Source organism: Galleria mellonella, unplaced genomic scaffold (assembly GCF_026898425.1).
Source record: "Galleria mellonella isolate WM207_F2 unplaced genomic scaffold, CSIRO_AGI_GalMel_v1 utg54, whole genome shotgun sequence".
NCBI lineage: Eukaryota > Metazoa > Arthropoda > Insecta > Lepidoptera > Pyralidae > Galleria > Galleria mellonella.
This window is the reverse complement of record NW_026442114.1, coordinates 2,329,687-2,353,178: the sequence shown is the minus strand read 5'-3', so window position 1 is coordinate 2,353,178 and position 23,492 is coordinate 2,329,687. Positions and strand designations below refer to the sequence as shown.

At 34.9% G+C, this 23,492-nt stretch overlaps 3 protein-coding genes across 5 annotated transcripts; 1 reads left to right on the top strand and 2 right to left on the bottom strand.

The window, feature by feature from the left end:
* Positions 1 to 2,880: 2,880 nt before the first annotated feature.
* On the bottom strand, positions 2,881 to 20,849 carry LOC113513182 (cAMP and cAMP-inhibited cGMP 3',5'-cyclic phosphodiesterase 10A-like). Of its 2 annotated transcripts, none has more exons than XM_052898886.1 (14): positions 20,762 to 20,849; positions 13,566 to 13,664; positions 12,256 to 12,458; positions 11,606 to 11,779; positions 10,130 to 10,278; positions 8,948 to 9,117; positions 8,422 to 8,555; positions 7,724 to 7,842; positions 7,370 to 7,607; positions 6,661 to 6,816; positions 5,923 to 6,102; positions 5,222 to 5,320; positions 3,896 to 4,065; positions 2,881 to 3,053 (listed from the first exon to the last, which is right to left on the bottom strand). In XM_052898886.1, exons 2-14 carry the CDS (start codon positions 13,618 to 13,620, stop codon positions 2,927 to 2,929), a joined length of 1,974 nt encoding a protein of 657 aa, XP_052754846.1. In that variant the 5' UTR covers positions 13,621 to 13,664; positions 20,762 to 20,849; the 3' UTR covers positions 2,881 to 2,926. The 2 variants fall into 2 exon arrangements, with proteins under 2 accessions (XP_052754846.1, XP_052754845.1); XM_052898885.1 differs by lacking the exon at positions 20,762 to 20,849 and adding an exon at positions 14,394 to 14,920.
* On the top strand, positions 16,528 to 20,514 carry LOC128201543 (uncharacterized). Its single transcript, XM_052898887.1, has 2 exons — positions 16,528 to 18,074; positions 18,599 to 20,514. Exon 2 carries the CDS (start codon positions 18,767 to 18,769, stop codon positions 20,471 to 20,473), a length of 1,707 nt encoding a protein of 568 aa, XP_052754847.1. The 5' UTR covers positions 16,528 to 18,074; positions 18,599 to 18,766; the 3' UTR covers positions 20,474 to 20,514.
* On the bottom strand, positions 20,521 to 22,640 carry LOC113513196 (ashwin-like). 2 transcript variants are annotated; one of them, XM_026897180.3, is made up of 3 exons: positions 22,466 to 22,640; positions 22,047 to 22,379; positions 20,521 to 21,540 (listed from the first exon to the last, which is right to left on the bottom strand). In XM_026897180.3, exons 1-3 carry the CDS (start codon positions 22,538 to 22,540, stop codon positions 21,481 to 21,483), a joined length of 468 nt encoding a protein of 155 aa, XP_026752981.1. In that variant the 5' UTR covers positions 22,541 to 22,640; the 3' UTR covers positions 20,521 to 21,480. The 2 variants fall into 2 exon arrangements, with proteins under 2 accessions (XP_026752981.1, XP_026752982.1); XM_026897181.3 differs by having other exon boundaries at positions 22,144 to 22,379.
* Between the last annotated feature and the right edge of the window lie 852 nt (positions 22,641 to 23,492).

The following is a 23,492-nucleotide window of genomic DNA, read 5'->3' as shown; positions in this document are numbered from 1 at the left end:
AAGTATTAATTAAATGACTTTGTGCCCGGTTCACATTATTCCAGTCACTGGAACCAGTGCGTTTAATACAGTGCTCGCTTTTCCAGTAATTTAAATCTAGTTGATTTCCAAATACAAGTGAAAAGGTTTTGAAAAAGAAAATAAATAACCCTTATTTGGCAGTCCAATATTAGTCATATTTTAAAAGTTTGATTTCTGGTAATTATGAAATTTAAATAGATTTCAAATTTAGGCAATTTCAACATCAGGAAACTAGATCATTGAGGACACCATAAATGCCTTGTTTATCTATATAAAATATGGGCTACTAAATTATAGGTATTGATAAATAAATAATGTGTATATTTTCATGATTTATCTTATCTAATACTCGACTTTTATAAATTAAAAAATACTGCGTAAATCGGAATTAAATTTCTTTTGAGTTGCCAGATAAAAACTTGCTGTAAATAAAAAAGTTTGCATTACGTTTGTTTTTAGAATAAAAAAATTAAATCGGCCGTCCTCTCTGCTCTCTGGTAGATCTCATATATTGAAATCAAAAGCTTATTTAAATTATTCCAGTTACTTTATAGACCGGAATAATGTGGACTTGATGTCTAAACCAGCTTGGAACTGGCATTGGTCTGGTGTTATCTACACTATTACGTTACGTCATATCATGTTTTTTTTTTCGCAATAAAAGATAATAATTTTCATAATCTAAGATCCTAAATCCGTCTCGATAGGATGTCACACACAAAAAGCAAACTTTATCAACAAGTCTGAACCGTTCGATGTATTAGTTTGTCGTAGACTACGGATTGAGGGTATTAAAAAATTGTGTATCGATGTTTGAGTGCAGACAGAAGAACGTTTGTGGTGACACACATATGTAGAGAAATATATAGTGATTGGAGATTAATTTTGATTATCTTTATATTTAAACAATATATTTTTTTAATTATTATTATTGTTGCTAATTAAAAAAAAAGATTATACCTAAATTTGAAGTAAAGTCATAAACCAAATGTTTTATTTTTTAATATGTTTTTGCATGGAAAAGTGGTAAAACGAAGTACTAATAATTGCATTAATAATAAATATCGTTTTATTCCTTTATTCAAAAATCTTCAAATATTTAGTTATTGAATATTCTTTTTTTTTTTAATTAGTAAGTGACAAAAAACAAGTTTTAATTTTTATGAAAATTGTTTCACTCAAAGAAATATACACTGTGTAAAATATAGAGACAAATATAACAGCATAGACAAGTATTTGATAAACTTCTCCTTTCCCGCCAAAACGTCCACACATTCTGTCCGCACTCGGCCCTATAAATCTTTACTTGTGATACCGTTATATTATGTACTAATTTGTTTATCAAGGCCTTCAGTGTACAAAGGTTGGTAGTACTGTGTAACGATTCACTATAGTGACGGCATAGATTGATGTTACGGCTGGCTGTATAGACAAAGTACATTTTTTTTTTAATTATAAATGGCTAGTATCAAAGTTACGAGCCTAATTTACATGGAGACTAATTTCATACGATATGTTGAAGTTAGTTTTGATATACCACGTTTCTACATAAGTTTGTTGTGATATTAACGTCATTTAAAAGTAGCATAACCAAGTAACCAAGTGCTATATTGTTTTGAAGTTGTTATATTTGGATACCATGGAAACGACTGAATTATGAAATTGCAAGTTTACATGAGAGACTGTTAAAACTCATGGTCATGGTGGTCATTTCATAATGTAAAATCAAATAAGATATTCTTTGATGATATTCCAAATTTGAAGTCACCATTAATAATATAGACTGATATAAACTAGCTAAAATGGCTTTTGTATGCAGTATGGAGTGGCATATCAGCTGATGGCCCATCTGATAGAAAATGGTAAGTCACCATGGATATTTCAGAAACACCAACATTAAGGTTATGGAATGAGCTCCCTGCCGAGGGTTTCCAAAGAGACTACAGCATGGGGTTCTTTAAAAGGGGGTTAAAGATGTTTCTTCAGGGTCGGCAATGCGCACGTTATATCCCTGATATTGCAGGTGTTCATTGGCTACCGTAGCCGATTACCATCAGGTGGCCTGTATGCTTGTTCGCTACCTGTGGTATAAAAAAAAAAAGAATATGCTGTGACGCCCACGATACTAAATCGGTAAAAATGTACTTTGTTTTTAGGGCTGGTCGGTTACACGAAATTGATTTTTATGGTTATTTGTTAAACACCAGTAAACATCGGTTACATTTGTATTATGTGGATCATAATTAGGTTAATAAATAAATTTGCTATCATGTCACTATCGTTGTTTTAATGCAGTACCCCTAAAACTGGTATCTATTCTTTTCTAAAAATAAGAATCATTAAAATCGGTTCCGAATTTGAGAATCTATTTTGAAGTAGCTAATAAATTTAGTTATTGAAACAAAGACCAATATTTGATTTATAGTTCGATAGTAATCATATAAGACATTACCTTTTCATTGCTGAACATTTCTCCCCCATAAGGAGGGTATTGCCAATAGTTGGCACACTTGGCAGATAGGTTGGCAACCGCAGTTTGACATTTGGTGATGTTTTAAAAAGGACGCTGCTGCCCATCCGTCGACCATTAAATCCCCTTACGACATTCATGGGAAAAGGGGTGGCCCATTTAATGGTGGCACTACAAGGTAAATTCAATAACAATAATAATACATCTAAAATACTATATTAGTATTTTTTTTTCAAATTTAAGTCAATGAAATGGTCACAACTCATTTTATTTATTAAATAATTAAATATAAATACATCAAGATAAATTGTATGCGTAAGTATATAGAACACTAATAAAAAAAACGAGTCAGCTAATTCGATAATTAGCTGACAAAAAGTTGAGCCGTTTTTGAGACTCGATACTCTATTTATATAATCTACGATTTAATAATTATTATATATCTCGATCAGACTTGTTGATGAGGAACTGTCCTCGCGCAGTGCTCGGCAGCGAATCGTCCTGTCGCCACAGCTTCTGTCCTCTGATCTCGATCTCTTCGTGCCACGCCTCTTGGGTTTTTCTGTCCAAAATATTATTCACTGGCTTCAGTATTAACCAAAATTTGTATAAAACCAACGTAGGAGTAAACCCTTTTCAACCGACTTCAAAATTAAATAGTCTCACTTCGTTTCTTTTTTTTGTTTTGTTTTTTACAACACAGAGGGCAAACGAGCATGCGGCTCACCTGATGGTAAGTGACTACCGCCGCCCATGATCGCCCACAACAACAACAATTGTATGTTGTCTCATAACTGTATCAGTTCTAAACTGATTTGGAAAATTCTTTTTTCAATGAAGCATTTTCCAAATTCTACTACTTCCTAATTCTATTATATATATAGATTAGTCCTGTAGAAATTTAATCAAAATCGGTTCATTAGTTTTAATTTTTAAATCAAAATAACTGGTTTTGTTGCAACTCGAGTCGGTTATTTTTGTAAAATACAATCTTAAATTATAATTGAATAAGAATAATTAAAATCGGTTCAGAATTGTCAAATATCCCTCGAGCGCTAAACTAAACGTTTCTACTGATCGATTCGTTTACCAGTTATCTATGTGGGCAGGCTATTTTTAATAGATGATATAATGAATGGTAACCTGCACTGACGGGATGAACACATGATCATGGAATGATAACCCCGCCTGCGCTGGCAGGGCACCAGTGAGCGATGATAGGTGAGAATGAAAAAGCAGGTCAGTTAGCCCATATACTGTCCGCAAGCGTATATCGATAGCACAGGCAGGGCAACCATTCCATTATCACTCATTAAAAAAAAACTCTGCTAACACAAAACAAAATTTAATTCCGGAGAAAAAATCGTCTGCGTGGGTCTTAAAGAAAAATGACAAGAGACTCACCTGCAGTTGTCAATGAGCGGCACAGTATTGGGGAATATGTTTTGTAGTAGCATCAGACACGGCAGCACCACCACGGAGAGGAACTGGATCTGCTCGGCGGGCTGGTTGACGCGCCGCCGCCGGTCCATCATGCTGAGGGGCGTGTAGCCCATAGCACGTTCTTTGTCTCCCTAGGTATACTTAGTAAATTATATGCTACGAATTGGGCATGGGGGGGACAGATTGTTGATCGGTTGATATGCAAATAGTCGGTGGAATCCGTCGTGATTAATTTCTGACGAATTCGTGACAATAAGCTGACTGACCTAACTTTATTCACATCTGTCTAATCCGCTTGAAGTTATCATTGCCTTTTCATCTATTTAAAATTATTCTTGTCAACATTCCTTTGGGGTTAAGGATTTCTAGCCCACTGTTGTGTTCGATCTTATTACAGTAGAGCGCAATAAATAAACTATTTGATTGTAAACTGTGTTTAATTTTATATACATACAGATACACTGAAACGCAATTATAACTTGTTTAAAACCGGAGTCGAATTGAACACACGTACGTGACATTAAAAAAAAATTAGCAGCGGAGCAAAGTGTTGCTAGTACAATAAAAAACTAGAGAAGGGATGTGCTGAGTATTTCCAAGATGTTGTTGTAAACGAAGGCTCTCTCATCTCATCAGAGGCCACACACAAGAATACTTTTAATGTGCTCTTAGAAGTATGAAAGATCATCAAGCTGAAATGGCATATGGTGAGGGAAAAGGACAAATAGACTGGGCATATAGTGACTGTTAATAACGAGGTCTAACTGCCCCATTGCTAGCAATATGCTAGCAATATAACCTATCAGGACGACTTCCGTGCAGTGGTTTCCCTTAAAAACCATTGTGGTTAATTATTATAAATTCACGATATGCCAACTCACCTGCTTTCCTTCTCATCTATCTTCTCTCACTGGTGCTTCGTTTGTACATACCGACAGTGCAGGAGACATTACTATTTCATTTTTGTCCATTAAAAAAGAATTGAACATAATTTAAGTAACTAAAGTAAGTGGAATGATTCATCGTCATCATCATATCAGCTCTTAACCGTCCACTGCTGAACATAAGCCTCCCCCTTGGGAGGGTTTGCCAGTAGTTGCCACATTTGGCAGGCGGATTGGCAACCGCAGTCAGGCTTTAGAGATGTTATAAAAGGGGCGTTGCTGTCCATCCCTCGCCGTCCCTTAGTCGTTTACGACACCCACAGGAAAAAAAGAGTGGTCTTTTTTATGCCGGGACCACACAGCCACTGAAATCATTACCTAAAAAGTATTCAATTAATTGCACCTGATTATAAAACTCAGCATAAATTGATTGGGCTATTGCCTTCGCTACACCAAAGGGCTTGCAGCAACCAGACAAGTCGCTCGTTGTCATTAATATACCCTGCAATAGTATAAGATTAATGTTATAATTATTTTTTCATATCCTCCAAAGTTGAAAGGACAAAGAAATTGATTGGTTGATAAAAAATCAAGATCCAAAGAAATTCTTATACATCGCCTATGGGCGATCTAGAATCTTTTGTATTTATATTCTCTGATTTTTGGAATTCGAACGCTGAACAGAAATATAGGTAAATTCAAACTATCTTTATTCAAGCATACTTGTTTACAAACTCTGAAATCATCACTGTTTTTTTTTTATGCAACTTAGAATGGCAAACAAGCTGACGGCCCACCTGATGGAAAGTGGTAACTGTCGCTCATAGACATGAGCAGTACCATGCACATAACAGAGTGTACTGTTTCGCCCATGATACCCTCCATGCGTTGCCATTCCTGAGGACTCAGATGTTATGCCTTTGTACCCTGTAAATTTACGCCATATCCCACCCTTCAAACCGAAACACAGCCATGCAAACACAACTGCTTCACGGTAGAAACACGAATGGGACAGAGGTAGCCAAGCAATCGACTTTTGTACAAAGTCTCCCTCTGGTGTATTTGTATTGAATTTAAAAAATTTCTAGACATTCAAACAAAGACCTTTAACATCCGCCGATGTGAGTTATCAGTCCAGTCAAAAGCATGGTCCGCGACTAGAGGCGTGAGTTGGGCTCGTATCTGGAAGTAGACGGCCAGGTCTGTGCACAAGATGTCGTACTTTATCTCTTCCATTATACGCACACGGTCCATATCTGGTATCCTGGCGAGGATATTTTTGTCCTGAAATATTTTAATAATTAGAGCGTACAGATTCATAATACCTTAGTTCTCAGAAACGAGGCATTAAGTACGAGGCCTTGAGAATCACAGGCCATCAGCTTATCATTCTAAGTTGCATAAAAAAAATAAAAAAAGTGTTCTCACTTTGAACGACTTCACATAAAAGTGCCTCAATTTTTACGAATCAGTACTATTTGTTTTATTTTAAATATTTGTATACTATTATTATTAAATTATTATTTTCAGCCGTTAATAGCCCAATGCTGAACATAAACCTTCCCCATAAGGGGAGTTTTGCATGTAGCCGCCACGCTTTGCAAGCAGGTTCGCAACCGCAGTTAGGTTTTTACAGATGTTTTAAGAATGACGCCGCTGCCCATACCTCCACCATAAATTCTCTTAGTCGCCTCTCACGACGCAATATTTGCATATTACTTTCTGAAAATTAAACTTGATATTTTTGATCGCTTCATTCCCTGTGCTGATCCAGTCCCAGTGTTGTCTGGCCACATGGGACAGTCATTGTCATTATTCATATTAATATACATAGTACAGTACCTCAATAATTTTCTTTGCAAGAAAGTAATGATGATATTCAAGCATGGACGACTTGTACATTTGGGCTAGAGGATGTTTGCAGAGAGATAGGAAGTTGTTGTTGTAGCCGGGGTGATCGAGGTCGTGGCACAGCCCTGCCAGCATCAGCGCTACCGTCTGTCAACAATAATATCTGATCGTTTATCGGTTTCTTTAGCAATGTTCAGTGGCGTAACAATAGGGCTGGCAAAATGCCACGGGCCCCCGACCCAAAAGGGCCCCGGTTCAAGAGGCCGCGAGCTCAGATTTTTTTTGCATTATACCTGAGTATTTTATTTTACGTGAAGTTTTTTTTTTTATATCACAGCAATAACAATTAAGATGGATGATAATGGAATGATAACCTAGCCTGCGCTAAGGATATACGCTGGCACCAGTGAGGGATGATAGGTGAGAATAAAAAAGGCAGATCAGTTAGCATATTGTGATGACTACACTTGGGATTCAGCATGATGGTTCCAGGGGGGGGGGGGCACGGGAAGTCTTTTGTCTCCGAAATGAACTTTGCTTATTACATTCGTTTATTCATAACTTGCATTACAGGGAGTCAGTGGGCACAGGTGGTTCGGGATCGTTCTTTATGGGGGTAGACAGTACTCTATATTGGTGGACAGCGAACGGGTGACATGATGACGATGATAAAGAACAGAAGTTTGGATTTACGAAGTACCTCTACAAAATCGAAGTATCCAGAATTGTTGAGCAGTATTAAATACATGGTGTGGGTGAAATAGAAGGCGTGCTCCGCGTTGTGGTACGGATTGTGTCGGTAGCAGTTTAGTATTGTGAACACGAAGTCTGCCAGCTGATTCCTGTCGAAGTTGCGGTCTGCGAATGTCTCCATGAACATATAGCAGATGAGTCCTGGCATGTCTTCTTTGCTGCCGTCGCTTATGTGATAATCGTAACTGTTGAGGTTGATTGATTAGAAATTAAAGTGAAACCGTTTGATTTTGATAAATTGAAACTGTCGATTACAATGTGAAAAGGACAAAATACTTCAATAGCTAATTGCGTCACTCACGATTTGAAATTGTTAGGCGGCAGTACCATACCGTTTGTCTCTATCAGTTCTTCCATGTCATGTTTGCAAGGCTTCAGGTGTAGACTCATCAAATCAGAATACACTTTGTTCAAATTATCCTTTAAATTAAAAGACAATTTCATTAATTTTTGGAACTGGCCAAAAGCAGTTAGTAATATTCGGCTCACACATTGTCTAGCTTTGTTCGCTCTCTTCTTTTATCTTACTCTTATGATTATAATTAGGGAGAGGGAGACTTTGTACAAAAGTCGATTGCTTGGGTACCTCTGTCCAATTCGTGTTTCAACTGTGAAGCAGTTGTGTTTGCATGGCTGTGTTTTGGTTTGAAGGGTGGGATATGGCGTGAATTTACTGGGTACAGAGGAATACCACCTGAGTCCTCAGGAATGGCAATGCATGGGAGGTATCATGGGCGAAACAGTATACTCTGTTATGTCCACGGTACTGCTCATGTCTATAGGCGACGGTTATCACTTACCATCAGGTGGGCCGTCAGCTTGTTTGCCATTCTAAGTTGTGTAAAAAAAAGGTAGACGATTAAAAACAATTTCCGATTCTACCTCCTGTATAAGAAAGTTCAACGTCAGAAAGGATGTATGCGATGGAAAGTGCCTCTACACTAAAAGAGGGTGTATTGTATGATAGGGCATGTTTATACAAATAGAAGCAAAACTTACGTGATAAATCTTCTTTTGTTGCATATGGTAAAAGTGCACTATCAGGGAGCAATAACTGATGAATACTTTAAATATAGTCTCATCTTCTGCGTTGAATGGCAGCGCATTACTTTTATTTGTTAATTGCACTACACCTGGGATACGTAATTTACATTTAATTAAAGTATTTGGTCAACCTATTCTACAAACAAACGTGCCTGTATCTGTCTAAATTTTACAATATGGTAGTTTGTTTTGAAGTCAAATTATATTTACAATGATAGTGTAAACCAACTTTACGTCCCCGTCTGATGATAATACGTAGCCCATGGACGCTTGCAACACCAGTCAACTTGGTTTCAATTGAGAGTTAATCTAATTATCTCGAGTCTCAGTTTCCAGTAATTTCACACCATAACTTTCCAGCCAAAAATTATCATGCTAGTCAACTCTTGTCTGAAGTAGAAGAAGCAACATCTAAGGTAGGTTCTGTAAAGCCACCCTCGTTATAGTCTACAGATATAATATTTAAATTTGATAAATTAACCAATGACTCCATGTTTGTCTACAATCGGTGCAGCGAGACATGATCGTACGACTGTTCCCGTTGTTGGGTCTATTTCCTTCACGAACCGGGGATCTATGTATGCGTCTCGCACGTTTAGTGACTCTCCTGTTCTGGCCACATAGCCTGCTGGAGTTTGTTCTTGGCTTAGACTGGAATACGTATTGTAAATGTTACTAACGTACTGGAGTAATTTAGAATATGCTGCAAGTCATTGTAGTTATCACTTTCTTCTTTAACTTGTGATGATGAGAGGGTCCTCACTTCACTAGTGGTCATCCTCTGATATTGTGCATAGTGAAACATGAACCGATCATGTCTCACATTGTCACTTTAGTCACTATTATCAACATCTACATTGAAATAATGTTGATGGGTGTAGAGAAATTACTGAAAAGTCATTTCAGCATCCCCTTTTACGAATATTTTATTAATAGGTGAAAATGAAATTGTAACTCCTCCTGTGCCATCGGTATATGCTGGCAGAGTACCAGTGAGAGACGATAGGTGAGGATGAAAGCAGGATTTAGCCCGTCATGATGAATTCCAAAAAATTTACTACGTAAGTTTCCAGGGGGAACCGCATGAAAATCAACCTGATAAAATATATAACGAGCAATGAGGCTATGATACCAACAATCTCTCCCCCCCATCATTTCCGAATATGGACCAGCCTCAATAGGCTAATGTAAGGAAAGGTTCTGAATTCTGAGCTACTTGTTTTCATTATCGATGTAAAATGTTAGTGGTTGTCGTTTTCTATAACGAATGGACTGTATTTGTACACAATACGGGGTCACCGGGGGGAAAGGGATTGTTAGTAATGAGGTCTAATAGCCCCATTGCTAGCAATACACCCTCGAAAGTCGACCTCCACGCGGTTCCCCCTGGAAACCATCATGGTTAATTAATTCTTGTCGAATTCAACATAGTGGACCAACTGACCTGCATTCAGTCTCACCTTTTATCTTCCACTGGTGCCTCATTGGGGTTACCATTCTATTTTCACCCATTAAAAGAAAATACGAGATCACCACTTGTCTATCAGTTTGTTTTCACTGTCAGTTCAGCTTTCTTATTCTAGGTATACGACTTAATAGTTGCTAATATTTTTGGGGTAAGTTCTATAACTTAAAAATATAAATATTAGCGTAAACGATATACTTTATTTTTAATCTCTTTTTTGGCATGGTGGTCTTCTCCGATGTCCATCCATCATCCCACATGTCAGCTTGTATGTTTTCACCGACGTGATCTCTGTCGATGATGAAAAAACTGCTCCTCATGGCGCCCATAAACGACTTCACTATGGCCTACGTCATGGACGATTAATGTCATTTTTTATCATCAAATATTTTTATTAATTTATATCATACCTTCTGGAATTTGATTTATTTTTATTTGCAGTGATGTACTTATTTAAGCTTAGACTGCAAACCTCCCGCTTTAGGCTACTCCCCTGGGTAATGTTCGGGCGAGTGGTCGTGCGAATCGCATTGTGACATATTATTGCTTATTATTTCCTATATTTTTAATCAAATATTATTAATTTTACTAAAAAAAAAAAAAAAAAAATTGCAGAAGGAATTATGCAAATTGGTTCAGAAATGGCGATGTAATAAAGTCGCAATAATTTTTTTCAGGCGAATTTGACCTCTTCATTTCGAAAGTATATGAATAGGTTTCTTTTAGGTACATCACTGACGTATTTATGACTATTTTGCAAGGGAAGATAGATAAGTTATGACTGGGCACCAGACAATTCTCGGGTGTGCAATGACCCCCCCCCCCCTTTAATAAACGCTTATGAAGTACATCATATCATCATACTTGTCAGGCGGTTCTTTTTGTAATGGATGATAATGGAATGGTAACCCCGCCTGCGCTATACTCTGACGAGGCACCAGTGAGAGGTGATAAGTGAAAATGAAAGAGCAGGTCAGTTAGCCTATCGTGATAAATACACCTGGAATTCAACATGATGGTTTCCAGGGGATCCATGTGGAGGTCGACCACGAGGGTATATTGCTAGCAATGGGGCTGGTAATCCGCATTACTAACTAACCCCCCCCCCCTGTCAGGCGGAATGGCAACGTCAGTTAGGATTAGATTACTAATAACACCCTCGAGAAAGTAAATGGTCCATAAAATGCCGGGACCATACGTCCGATGTACATATCTTCTTATAATTAATTAGCTATCAATTCAAAAGCTTTGTTATTATCTATCTATACTTATAATAAATCTCTAGAGAGGTCAATTCTGTACATGAAATATATTTCCAAAATAACCATCAGGGGGTGATCAGTGATCGATACTGATGCCAAAAATGCAATCAGTAATATTTTTGTCTGTCTGTCCGTATGTTCGTTATAGAAACAAAAACCACTCGACGGATTTTAATGAAACTTGGTACAATTATTCTTCATACTCCTGGGCAGGTTATAGTATACTTTTCATCACGCTACGACCAATAGCAGCAGAGCAGTAAAGATAAATGTTGGGAAAACGGTAGAAGTTACTCCATTTTTAAGCTACCGTCGCGTGTACAGATTTAATGGCCACTTTTTAAAATGTAAAAATGTCCATCCGTGCGTAGCTGGGACGGTCCGCTAGTAAAAAATAAAAATATATACATACCAACATATCGGTTAGCATTGTGTCAATGGAGGCCAAGTCGCAGAAATAGTTTTGCAGCAGCGTGCGCAGTTCGCAATTAAGATGGGCAGTCTTCTGCAGAGTGACCCTCGCTTGCGCCTGGTGGACCGCAGCGCCGGCCCAGCACGCTACACTCACCACTGTATACACGACGTTCTGAATATGACGATGTAGGGCAGACATTAGTGTCCATACCACATAATTTTACAAAATAATCAATAAATAATTTTCTAATATATTTAGAAAATTATTAAATATACCAGCACTATTGATTAATTAATTAAAAATACTTTTATTTTTATACAACTTAGAATAGCAAACAAGCTGACAAACAAGCAGGAATGGCAACGCATGGGGGGTATCATGGGCGAAACAGTATACTCTGTTATGTCTATGGTACTGCTCATGTCTATAGGCGACGGTTACCACTTTCCATCAGGTGGGCCGTCAGCCTGTTTGCCATTCTAAGTTGTATAAAAAAAAAACGTAGTCTAAGATGACCCCCCATAAAATGAAGCGACAACCATAAATGCATTGTAAGGAGTCAGTGAATTCAGGTGGTTCAAAACCGTTCTTTTGTGGAGGCCTGGTATTTAGCAGTGAATGATTAACAGTTCATATTATCATCTCACTTCGTCATAAACTTCTGTGGAAGTTCTATACAATTCCAGCACAGCATAACACTCTCCGTCAGGCTTCACCACTGGCATCAGTAGTGCGACCTTTGCATCTACCCACTTGAGACCTTCCGCGAACCTCCGGTCACGCTGCACATCTTCTAGAAGTAGAAACTCTTTGGTTGCTGCCACATGGGCAGCCGCTACTTTACCTTCCTCTAAAAATGGATTACATGGATGGATTCAGATCTTTTTTAAATTGTGAATTCGTGGTATATTTATTACAATAGTCTAACTAATTCATACGCTTCTATTATCTCTCATACTGGTATCTTACCACCATAAAACTATGGTGTTAACAGCACATTGTCAATTATTAAATAAAAACTATGAGTACTATCTGCGCCTTTTCAATGATGAATGATCTCATTTCTTGCCCCCTATCTTTTTCTGGGGAGAAAGGAATTATCTACTAATAATGGGGCCTAACTACTGTATTCCTACCAAAATATCCCTGTAAATCATCGTGGTTAATAATTGTTGAATTCGTCACTATGAGTCAACTAACTTGTCATCTCTCATTCTCATTTACTAGAGGGAAACTGTACAAAATTCTTCATTTGCTTGGATACCTCTGTCCTTTTCTTGATTCTGTCATAAAGCAGTTGTTTGTATGCCTGTATTTCGATTTGAAGGTTGGGATATGGCAGTGAAATTACATAGTACCAAGGCATAACAGCTTAGTCCTCAAAATGTCAGCGCATATCTAAGGGGTATCACGGACGACACAGTATACTCTGTTATGTCCATGGTACTGTTCATGTCTATAGACCACAGTTGCCACTTTCCATCGGGTGGGGCGTTAGCTTATTTGCCATTCTAAGTTGTGTAAAAAAGTGTATACGGATAGTGTACACGGGGTTCTTGTTTCTTTACTATGAAAAAATTAAAATGAAAAAAAAACTGCTGTTCTCTGGCTCTTCTACGGAGAACCTATGATTTATATTTTCATAGAATACATAAAATGCATAACAACAACACAAGCTGATACAAATTATCATGATGTATCTAGGAATAGCCGTGTAGGTCCCGGCGTAGCTAGCAGGTTACCCATTTCCCGTGGGTGTCGTAAGAGGAGACTAAGGGAACTTAACAGTCGAGGGATGGGCAGTAGCGTCCCAGTTAAAACATCACTAAAAGCCAAAATGGGTTGCCAACTCGCCTGACAAGCGTGGCAACTACTGGCGAACCCCCCATATAAGGGAGGCTATATTCAGAGTAGAGTTAACGGCTGATACAAAAAAGAAAACTATTTGTTCACTAACCAATAGGTATATTAACTTCATGACGTTCTGGTAGCTTGGTGTTGTGTGGCATCATTACGATTTCATTTTTTAACGTGTCTACAATGTAGACGAAAACGCCTGCAAAATTAAACGGCACTCTCTAACTCTCTCTGTCTCTCATATTGACTTTGATATGTACCTATTGTTACAGACATCTTAGCTGTTACAAATATACCCCCTTATTCATAAAAACTAAAACATCCTACAAACCTATTTTACTTATACACTGATTTGTCACTTTCAAACTGAGAATTTAGTACAAAAAACAGACAAAAAATCTCAATAACTAAAATAGGATTATGAGAGATTTGTTTGTTATTTTTATAAATAAAGGGGCTATTCTTTAGGAGTTGACCACTCCTGCATAAATTGTAAGTAGTAAAACTACAACTTCTAGATTTCGAATCAAAATAAAACATACTCCAACACATTTCAACATGTTCAAAAATATAATTGATTAACAAGGTTTGTAGAAAACAAAACAAAAAAATTCTAGACGCTGTATCTTTTAAGTTAGAATAAAAAAAAACATAAACATAAAAACGGCGTAGTGCCACGCATTTGGTACTTCGTAACTGCTTCTAATGAGCTAGTGATAACATATTACGCTCCTTCGAAATCAAAAGAACTAACAATGAGAGAGCAAGAGTAAGTAAACTGATTTTACACTTCTCCGGCCGGACGACTACTGAAGAAGTTTTCTCACAAATACAAACAGATCACCAATGTCTACACCTGGTCACACATATTGAAGTAAAAAGTTGGAGGGGCGTGCCATTTTAACGTAGACAATCTATACCTACTTACCAGAACTATCAGTAATCGTTTTTAAGACCATAGCCGTTTCGTACAGCAATGAGTCGAGATCCACAGTGTCTTCCAAGAAGACATTGAATCTGTTTATATCTAAATATCGCCCCTCTCTATATTCCTCGTCTTTCAATCCCTTCCTCTCTATCTGAGCATAAGGAGCGATGACTCGTCTGGTCACTTTATCCAACTTCTCGGAGGGAACTAGAAAGTGGGAATGCACTTTGGAGACATTAGGACGCTTGCCCTCCTCGTTTTGATTGATCGTATCGAGTCTGCTTTTTTTTGATTTAGCATTTTTTGGTGTTGGATCGTACATGATTTAGTATAATTATATATTATATTATGACTTATCAACAACACTAGGTTTGTTGATTTGTCAGTTGACAGATATTAGTTCTTTATTTGAATGTAGAAACGAATAAAGTGAGGCTTATGAAATAAGTAGGTATAGTAATAAACTTAGATTATGAAGTATATATTATACTAAGTCTATGGTACCAGGTTTGTTATTTGTCAATTGACACATGACAGTTCTTTATTTGAATGTAGAAACTTATAATCTAAGGTAGAAGTTTATGAAATGAGTTAGTAATAATAATGTCATTGTACTATTCACACACATATATTTTTTATTGTACTGCTCATGTCTATAGGCGACAGATACCACTTTCCATTAGGTGGGTCGTCAGCTTGTTTGCCATTCTAAGTTGTATAAAAAAAAACTAACGTCAACATAATCCAAAATAGGAAATAGGATAGTTTGAGATAGCATGATTTAATAGGATTCATGGTTGTGATAGGGAGGAAATATTGAAGTCGTTTGAACGAGGGAAAATAAAAATGCATACACTTTATAATTTCGGTTTGTTATTAATTACATATCTATATAACATAAAGTAGATAAAAGTCCTTACCTTGTAAAAAGGATTGATCATAAAAAAAATAGTTTTATCCAAAGCAATACTAAATAAAATGGATTTTAAAAGCGATTAATTCGTCATTTTATTACAAATTTGTGTCATAGACTTCATTTAAGTGTACAAGTAAAACAACAAATTTGATTCTTATAACCTATTTACATCAAATTCATTATGACAAGTCATTAAAATGTACTTATATACCCCACAGATATATAGTAAAATAAAATTACAATAAAAAAATAATAATGAAATAATGCAATAACATAAAAACAGAAATTTAGATTAAATACAGATTGGGAGTAATTTTTGAGAACAATATTCGTAGCATAGACTAAGAACAGTACCTATGGGGGCCAAATAAGCCATACTTACACCAAGATGCAAGCAAGCTTCACAAACACATGTCAGAGAGTACATATACGTCTTTTTTAAGAGGTCATACCTCCCTTGGAAGATAATCTTAAAAATGTCAATGAATAATTCCTTAGAATTGACTACTGAAGAAACATGATTTAAAGTCTAAAATGTTTGAGCAAACACATTGCCAATATCAAATTAAAGTATGTAATGTGTAAATATGTATGAATATTAAATATTTATAATTTATGGGTCAAAAATAGGAAATGTTCAACCGCTATCCTATTCTTCTTTAATATTGTTTGACAAAATGACAGTTAACAATTATTTTACAGTTACAATTATTTTAATTGAGATAGAAATATAAAATTATTACACAATAATACAGGTTGTGTTCAGGAGTGGACACTTAATGGCTGGTACAACAACAACAATACCAGAATACATAATATCTACAGTAAGAAATAAAGTCCATCAATGACTATTGTAGATGTTTTTTTTTCTTGTTATCTCCAATCGGCTCTTCCACAACAGAATCAGTTGGTCAGATAATCAGTATTTTTTGTGAAAATTAGCATTTTGAGAAGCAGTCCACTGACAGCTGTACTACATTTTATTCACCAGTTATTTAAGCAAACCAACTTTATCTAATTGTGCTTAAACCTTTGGTGATGCCATATGCCACTTGCCAAACATGTAAAAAGGAATTAGCTTCATTTCAAAATTTATAAATACACTTATAAATATACAGTGTAACAATATTGCAATTATTCATTATCAAAAACAATTAAAGAATTTCCAATAATTTTAAATTTTCTAATTTATTATTTAAAAAATGCCTCAATAGTACAGATGGGCAAAGCACCGGGTTTAAACCCGGTGCTTTGGTAAAAACCCAATAAACACCCATAAACTCCCATAATCACCCAAAAAAATAGGTTTTTACGTATTTTTTTGAAAATATGTAAGTAATACCAATAAATTATTTTTATAAATTGTATTGATCAATTCTACAATATTAAATAAAACGTTAACTAATAATATTTCAGGAAATTTTAAAAATCTATATATAATAAAATGAAAGTAATTAATTTTCAGTGTTTTCATGTTGCAGTTGATCAACATGTTGGCCTTTTGCTTCCCGTAGATACTTTAAAATTTCTTCATAACACCTCGTTCGCACACATGGCCGTATATATTTAAATTCTTGAGCCACTAACAGTCCGAAATACTCATTTCTTTTATCCTCTTCTCCATAAATTAAGCATTTAGAACAGTTTGTTTCTTCTTTCAGTAAATTTTCTTTTACTTTATCCTCGTTTTTTTTTTTTGTTGCGACGACGCTGGGTAAATCATCTGGACACTGGGTCTCACTATCGCCAAATATATTTGGAGATCGGCTTCGGCTACGGCTTGGCAGACATTTTTTTCTTTCTACAATTTTAAATTAAATTTATTAGAATAAATGCTTCGAACACACGCGATCTAAGTACCTTTTGTGTTTATTATACCTTACCTACCTAGGTATAAAAAGAGTACTTACGTAGATTTTCTTTTATTAACTGTTTTATACGAAGATCTTGATCTCTCAAATTAGCATCCATTTTACTTCCAGTGATTATCAACTAAATTAATAATCCACAAAGTATTAAATAACGTTTTTATGAAATATTTAGCACAAAAACAATACCCTTTAAATATCGATCGTCAGTAACTGTGGCTGACTTATCTATATTCTAGCAAGCAGGACTGCCAGATGTGAAGGGGAAATCCCCAATAAATTGTTGCATGTGACTGATGATGTGAGCATGTTCGTTTCATAATAAAAATGTTGCCAGGTAACCAAAAAGTCGTATGTTTTTGTGCGAATTACGATCATAATCTTTACGATCGTACATTAAAAAATAGACAAATAATAGTATGAGTACGATTTAAATCGTATATCTGTCAACCCTGCTAGCAAGACAGCGACAAAATCACGTTGCATAACAATGTAGCCCAAGCTTATATCTTATGAAATATACGGAAGAGATACGGACTTAGAAAAAACAGAAATGTTGTTCTTTGTGGAAGTCATTGATGAAATTCTATGTATTTTAGCCCGCAAACTTTCTTCAAACAAAAACAGCGCCACCTAGTATCGAGTTCTGTAATTATCTCTTTGTTTATGGATTTGAAGTAAGACCGCCACGCATGCAATACATTATGACTGGGGATTCCCCTATTCGTCGACGCTGAATATGAGGCGACGACAATCACTGTCAAACGTGTTCACTATTACTCTGACTCTGGTAACGTGACTTCCTGGTAACGTGTTAGGTAGGAAAAGCAGTAAAAAAGTGCATATTAAGGGAGCAGATTTGAAATAATATTTATACTTAACAAGAAATAATTAAAGGTAAGTGGATTTTTGAATGATACAATTATATCATGATCACTTAACAATTTTAACTTAAAATTAGATGTATTATTACAAGCTTTTATTTAGCTTGCGTTATGTAAATAAAAGTATGTAGGTATGTTCGTATGTTGATGCAATTATCCTCAATCCTCAACCGACTGGGATAAAATTTTCCATACACGTTTATTTTGGATGATAGTGCATAGTTAGCTGAGAGTCGTCATTGGATAATAATGGTGGATAGCCTAAGATGTGTACTAGATATTTATTTTTAACATAATATGCGTAAGTACCTAATCGAATTAAAGAAGTTGCTGAGAAAAATACAGAACAATACGATAATAAACTAGCGTCTGCGTTTAATCCTCCGAGGAGATGTAATTTTACAAAGGTTTTTTGTATTTATTTTATTATTTTTTTAATAAATTTATTGTAAATAACAAGAAATAATCATTGTAAAAAAATAGGCATTCTATTGTTGAATTTTCGTCAGACCAACTAATCATCGTTCATTTTTTTAGGTTCAATGGGGAGACCTAAAGATTTACGCATATGGGAGCACTACCGTACTTTACCAAACAAGTCTGTTTCTTGCAAGCTTTGTAATAAGGTCTACAAATTCAGTAATGCTGCCAAAATGCTTCAACATCTTATCACTTGTCCAAAATCTCCAGAAACATTAAAAGACTATGAAACTTATAAAAGATAGCTCGTCCAAAACCAAAATGTCTGGACTGTCAGAGATAGAGACAAATGATTCTTTTATAAGCCCCTCGTCGTCTGCTAACACTACAATAAATGCTGAGTTTCAAGACACCGATGATCATATAAAAACAGAATTAGCGAGAGCTATATTTGTAACAGGGACGCCATTATCGATGGTGCAACATCCTTTATGGATACAATTTTTCGAAAAATTGCAACCAAAATTTAAAATACCTTCACGTAAAGCTTTAGCGACAAAATACTTAGATAAAATATATAGAGAAATGCGTTTTGAGTTAAATGAGGAACTAAATGCTTGTAGTTACTTACACCTTCAGTGCGATGGCTGGTCTAATTTAAGAAATGAAGGAATAATAAACTTTCTTATATCAAAACCTCAACCTGCATACGTTAAAAGTTTGAATACAGAAAGTAATCCTCACACTAGTGAATACCTTAGCCAAGAAGTTGAAAAAGTAATGAAAGTGTATGGAGCAAATAAGTTTCTTGTACTTATTGGCGATAACGCTAGAAATATACAAAAGGCATTCGAATTAACAAAACTCAAATATCCACATGTTGTTCCTCTCGGTTGCTGTGCACATATCCTTAACTTGTTGTGCCAAGATATTGTAAAGATACAAGAAGTAACTGTGTTTATTATGCAAGCCATAAATATAATAAAAACTGTTAAAAGGAGTCAACGATTAAGTTCCTTGTTGATAAAATCAAGGCAGGGTGAAGATTCTACACAAACACTAAAATTGCCTTGTGCTACAAGATGGGGAAGTCATGTTACTTCGTTAAAAAGTTTGAAAGCAAATAAGATAGCTTTGCAAATATTAACAGTTAGAGAAGATGTGGTAATTTCAAGAGATATTAAAGATTTAATTCTAAGTGATGATTTCTGGACGAAGACAGGGGAATGTATAAGTATTTTGGAACCAGTCACTGAAAGCATATTTTACTTAGAGAGCGACCAGAATCGTTTGCATCGCACATACATTACATTTAGAGATGTACAAGCTAAGATACGTTTTGCATTAAATGAGATTTCGACATTGAGCGAAGAAAGCAAACAGCAGATTCTAACATCAGTATCTTCAAGATGCAATATGGCAATGAGGCCAATACATTTTGCAGCATATATTCTAGACCCCAGGACTCTAGGAGTCGAACTTACTCAAGAGGAAGAACTTAAGGGTATGGAGTTTATCTACAATTTAAGCCAACACTTAAGTTTGTCAAATGTAATGGCAGATTTGGCGTGTTATAAAGCTAAAGAAAACTTTTGGGCCAGAGGATTTGTATGGAGCTCATTAGATAGCATTGAGCCCCTAATATGGTGGAAAGGTATTTGTGGTTCCACTGAGTTAAGCAAAGTAGCGATTCGTATTCTATCAGCTCCCTGTACTTCGGCAGCCACTGAGCGTTCCTTTAGTATCCAAGGCTACATACATAATAACAAAAGAAATCGACTTACAACTGAAAGAACTGAAAAAATTTCATTCATTTGTTATAACTGGAATCTTAAACATAAAGCTGAATGCGAGGACATTCAGTTTAATGAAGAAAATACCTTAGAAGCTTTCATTGAGCAAGTAAATGAACATAACAGTTTAGACGAAATAGAGCCTATCGAACCTATACAATTCATCGCTTGTAATAACTCTGAATCTGACAGTGATTGACTGTAGTTTTACATTTTACTTTCATCTCTTTCTTAATAAACTCAAAATCAAATTAAAAGTTTTTTATTCTGTAGGCTGCATAATAATATTGTCTATGTCCAGTATAGTGGACGTCTTGCGGCTGAGATGACGATGATGAAGTACAAAATCATAAACACCCAAAAATTTGGGTGTTTATGGGGTTTAAACCCAATAAACCCAAAACACCCGGTTTTTACCCACCAGACTTTAAACCCACCCAGGTGGATTGCCCATCTCTACTCAATAGTAAATTTTAAGTTGAAATACCTTTTCTGCCCCATTTATTATTATTGAAAGATAGGCTTGTTCATGTAGAAAAACTTGTGACACTGTGACCTTTTGTGCTTGTCCTTTTTTAATCTGTTAATTCCTATTAATTATAGGAATTTTAAGATGTCTTTTGTAGGACATTTTTTTTTTTAATTCTCAGGAGAAATTCTTTGTTTTCCAAAGGAGATATATTGTTTATGTATGAGTGGGCTACAGCCATATATTAAGTGCTGCAGCGTTTCTTCCTCATTGTGACAAAATCTGCAAATACTTTTTCGGCATAAGCCTAGTTGGACCATATGCGTGTTCAGTTTGCAGTGTCCAGTGGGAGCCTTTGTTAATATGTACATATTATTTTTTTTCAAAATAATTAATTTCTTAGAGTAATTTGCTGAAAACCTCTTAGATAGGAGCCAGCTACTTTTTGCTGCTTCTAAGCTTTCAAATTTGATATATCTGAGCTTGAGGCTTTGAGGTATGCCACAATAAGGTTCTGGTTATATTTAGGCATTCTTTCTGTACTAGCCTAATTAGTTTAACAATACCATTCTTAATAACTTGGAATTAAAAATATTAGAGGTGTATGTGAATATGTCTAGTATAATTCAGTAGCTTTTAATAGGTTGTTTGTCAAAAAAAAATCTTATAAATAATAACATGTTTGAAAGCATAATTGTTCAAATGTCTATAAAATATAATTAGGATAGAACCCTCTTTTAAGGCCATGTGATTGGTTTCCTTTCCCGTTTTGGTGGTGTACAGTCTGTTGTGGAACCCTGAAACATGATTATTTATTGTTTTAACCAAATATACAGATTATTCATATAGTTTTAATAAATATAATATATAAGATTAATATTATACTAATATGAATACTATAAAGAGAAACCATTTTATTTTTTGTTTGTTATGAATAAATTAAAAAAAAAAAGCTATAAATATCAATTCAATTGTATTTTATTTAAAAAATATCTAGCGATATATATCATGAGAAGCAGGTGCTTTCTAAACATAAATTACATAAAGATAAAATTGGGAACTCTTTTTAAATCATCAACATGAAATAATAAATAAGTTCAAATAACATACAGTAACACAATGAATATTGTATTTATGTGTAAAATATTTTTAGCAAAGATTCTTTAATCATTTTTTATCATCTGTACGTAATATTGCCCATAATTTATAATTTTCATATTAACGGCAATGAAAAAAGACATCTCATTTCCTTTAAATAAATTATTATTGTTTTCTAAAAATTAGTAGATTTTAGATTACTTACAGAATCAATACACAATTTTCTTTTTGAGGTATCAACAATGTTGTTTGTAAATGCAGATTTATTATCTAATTTCAACAATTTTACTCGTCCACTTAACTGGTCAGGTGGTGGTTTTAGTCTTTCAGTAGGCCATGGCTGTGACAATTTTCTACAATGATTATTGTTGTTTAAAGCCGATTTTGGTTCAGGGCTTGTTTGGCGCGTCTTGTTCAATAATTTCCCTCTTCCTGTGTCTCTATATTTTCGTTGGCCGTAAGGTACGCAATAATTATGAAAAATCTCTAATAGCTCGTGCCTTGGTATACTTTCCATATTTGAAACTCGTAAATGTCTCTGTAAAAAATGAACAAATATTATAAATACCCAAATTATATGACGAGCAAAGAATATTAAAAAAAAAATAAAAATTTGTCAAGTACTTCTTCTATAATCTGAATTAATTGCTCATTTGTTAATAATTCAGGATGTAATAACATTTCGTACGGTACTGCCATTACGGTTTCAACATATCACAAAATCACAGAATAGAATACTTAAAAAAAGACGTATTTCATTTTAATTTTACTAAATAAATAAAAAAGAAATTATAAACCGCCATACCTAAATGTCTAAATGTCATTCTTTTGTCTATTAAAAGTCCATCAATGTCAATCACGACCATGCGAAAACTGTCAGTCACTATTATCTAGTTATAGAAAAACGAACTATTATACAAATAAAAAACTGTTTAAAAAAATCGTTTAACAAATTAAAAAACCTTTTAATTTATTAAATACTATTATTATTAATACTCGTGTAAGGATGATTCTCTCGGTTGTCAAGAATTTCTAGGCCATCTTCTATAAATAAGAAGGCCTCTAATAATAACTTATTGGACAACGGTTTTATCTGTATCCTTAAGACCACGAAGCAAATGTTAATTATATTAAATAATATAAATATTAAGTAACATGACTCGATGGACGACTAAAACGATTGAGGAGAAAGTCACTAAAATGTAACATTGGAATTCAATTAAACATATTTTGAATTATGAGAAGATGTTTATTTTGAATATTAGATATTTTACATCTCCATTATCTATATAAATAATAATACATAATAAACGTTTTCTTATCACAGTTAGTTAATATCGGTGCTCTCAAAATAAAAAATGATAGGAACCTGTTAATTATGTATACATATATTTTGATTATTAATTTATTTTGACTACAAATATCTCATCAATTCAAATCCATTACAATAAAAACTACTAAAATATTACTTACCATTGCCATTACTTGAACCGCTTTACAATGTATGGAGCGAGTATAGTGTACTCATACTACTACTTTTTTAATTAAAATAACCTATGTTTTATTATCTGTTATTTATGAAACTAACATTTAACTACACTACTTACTCCTTGTCTATGAAGGATTGAATTTCGAGTTTTATGAAGTAAAA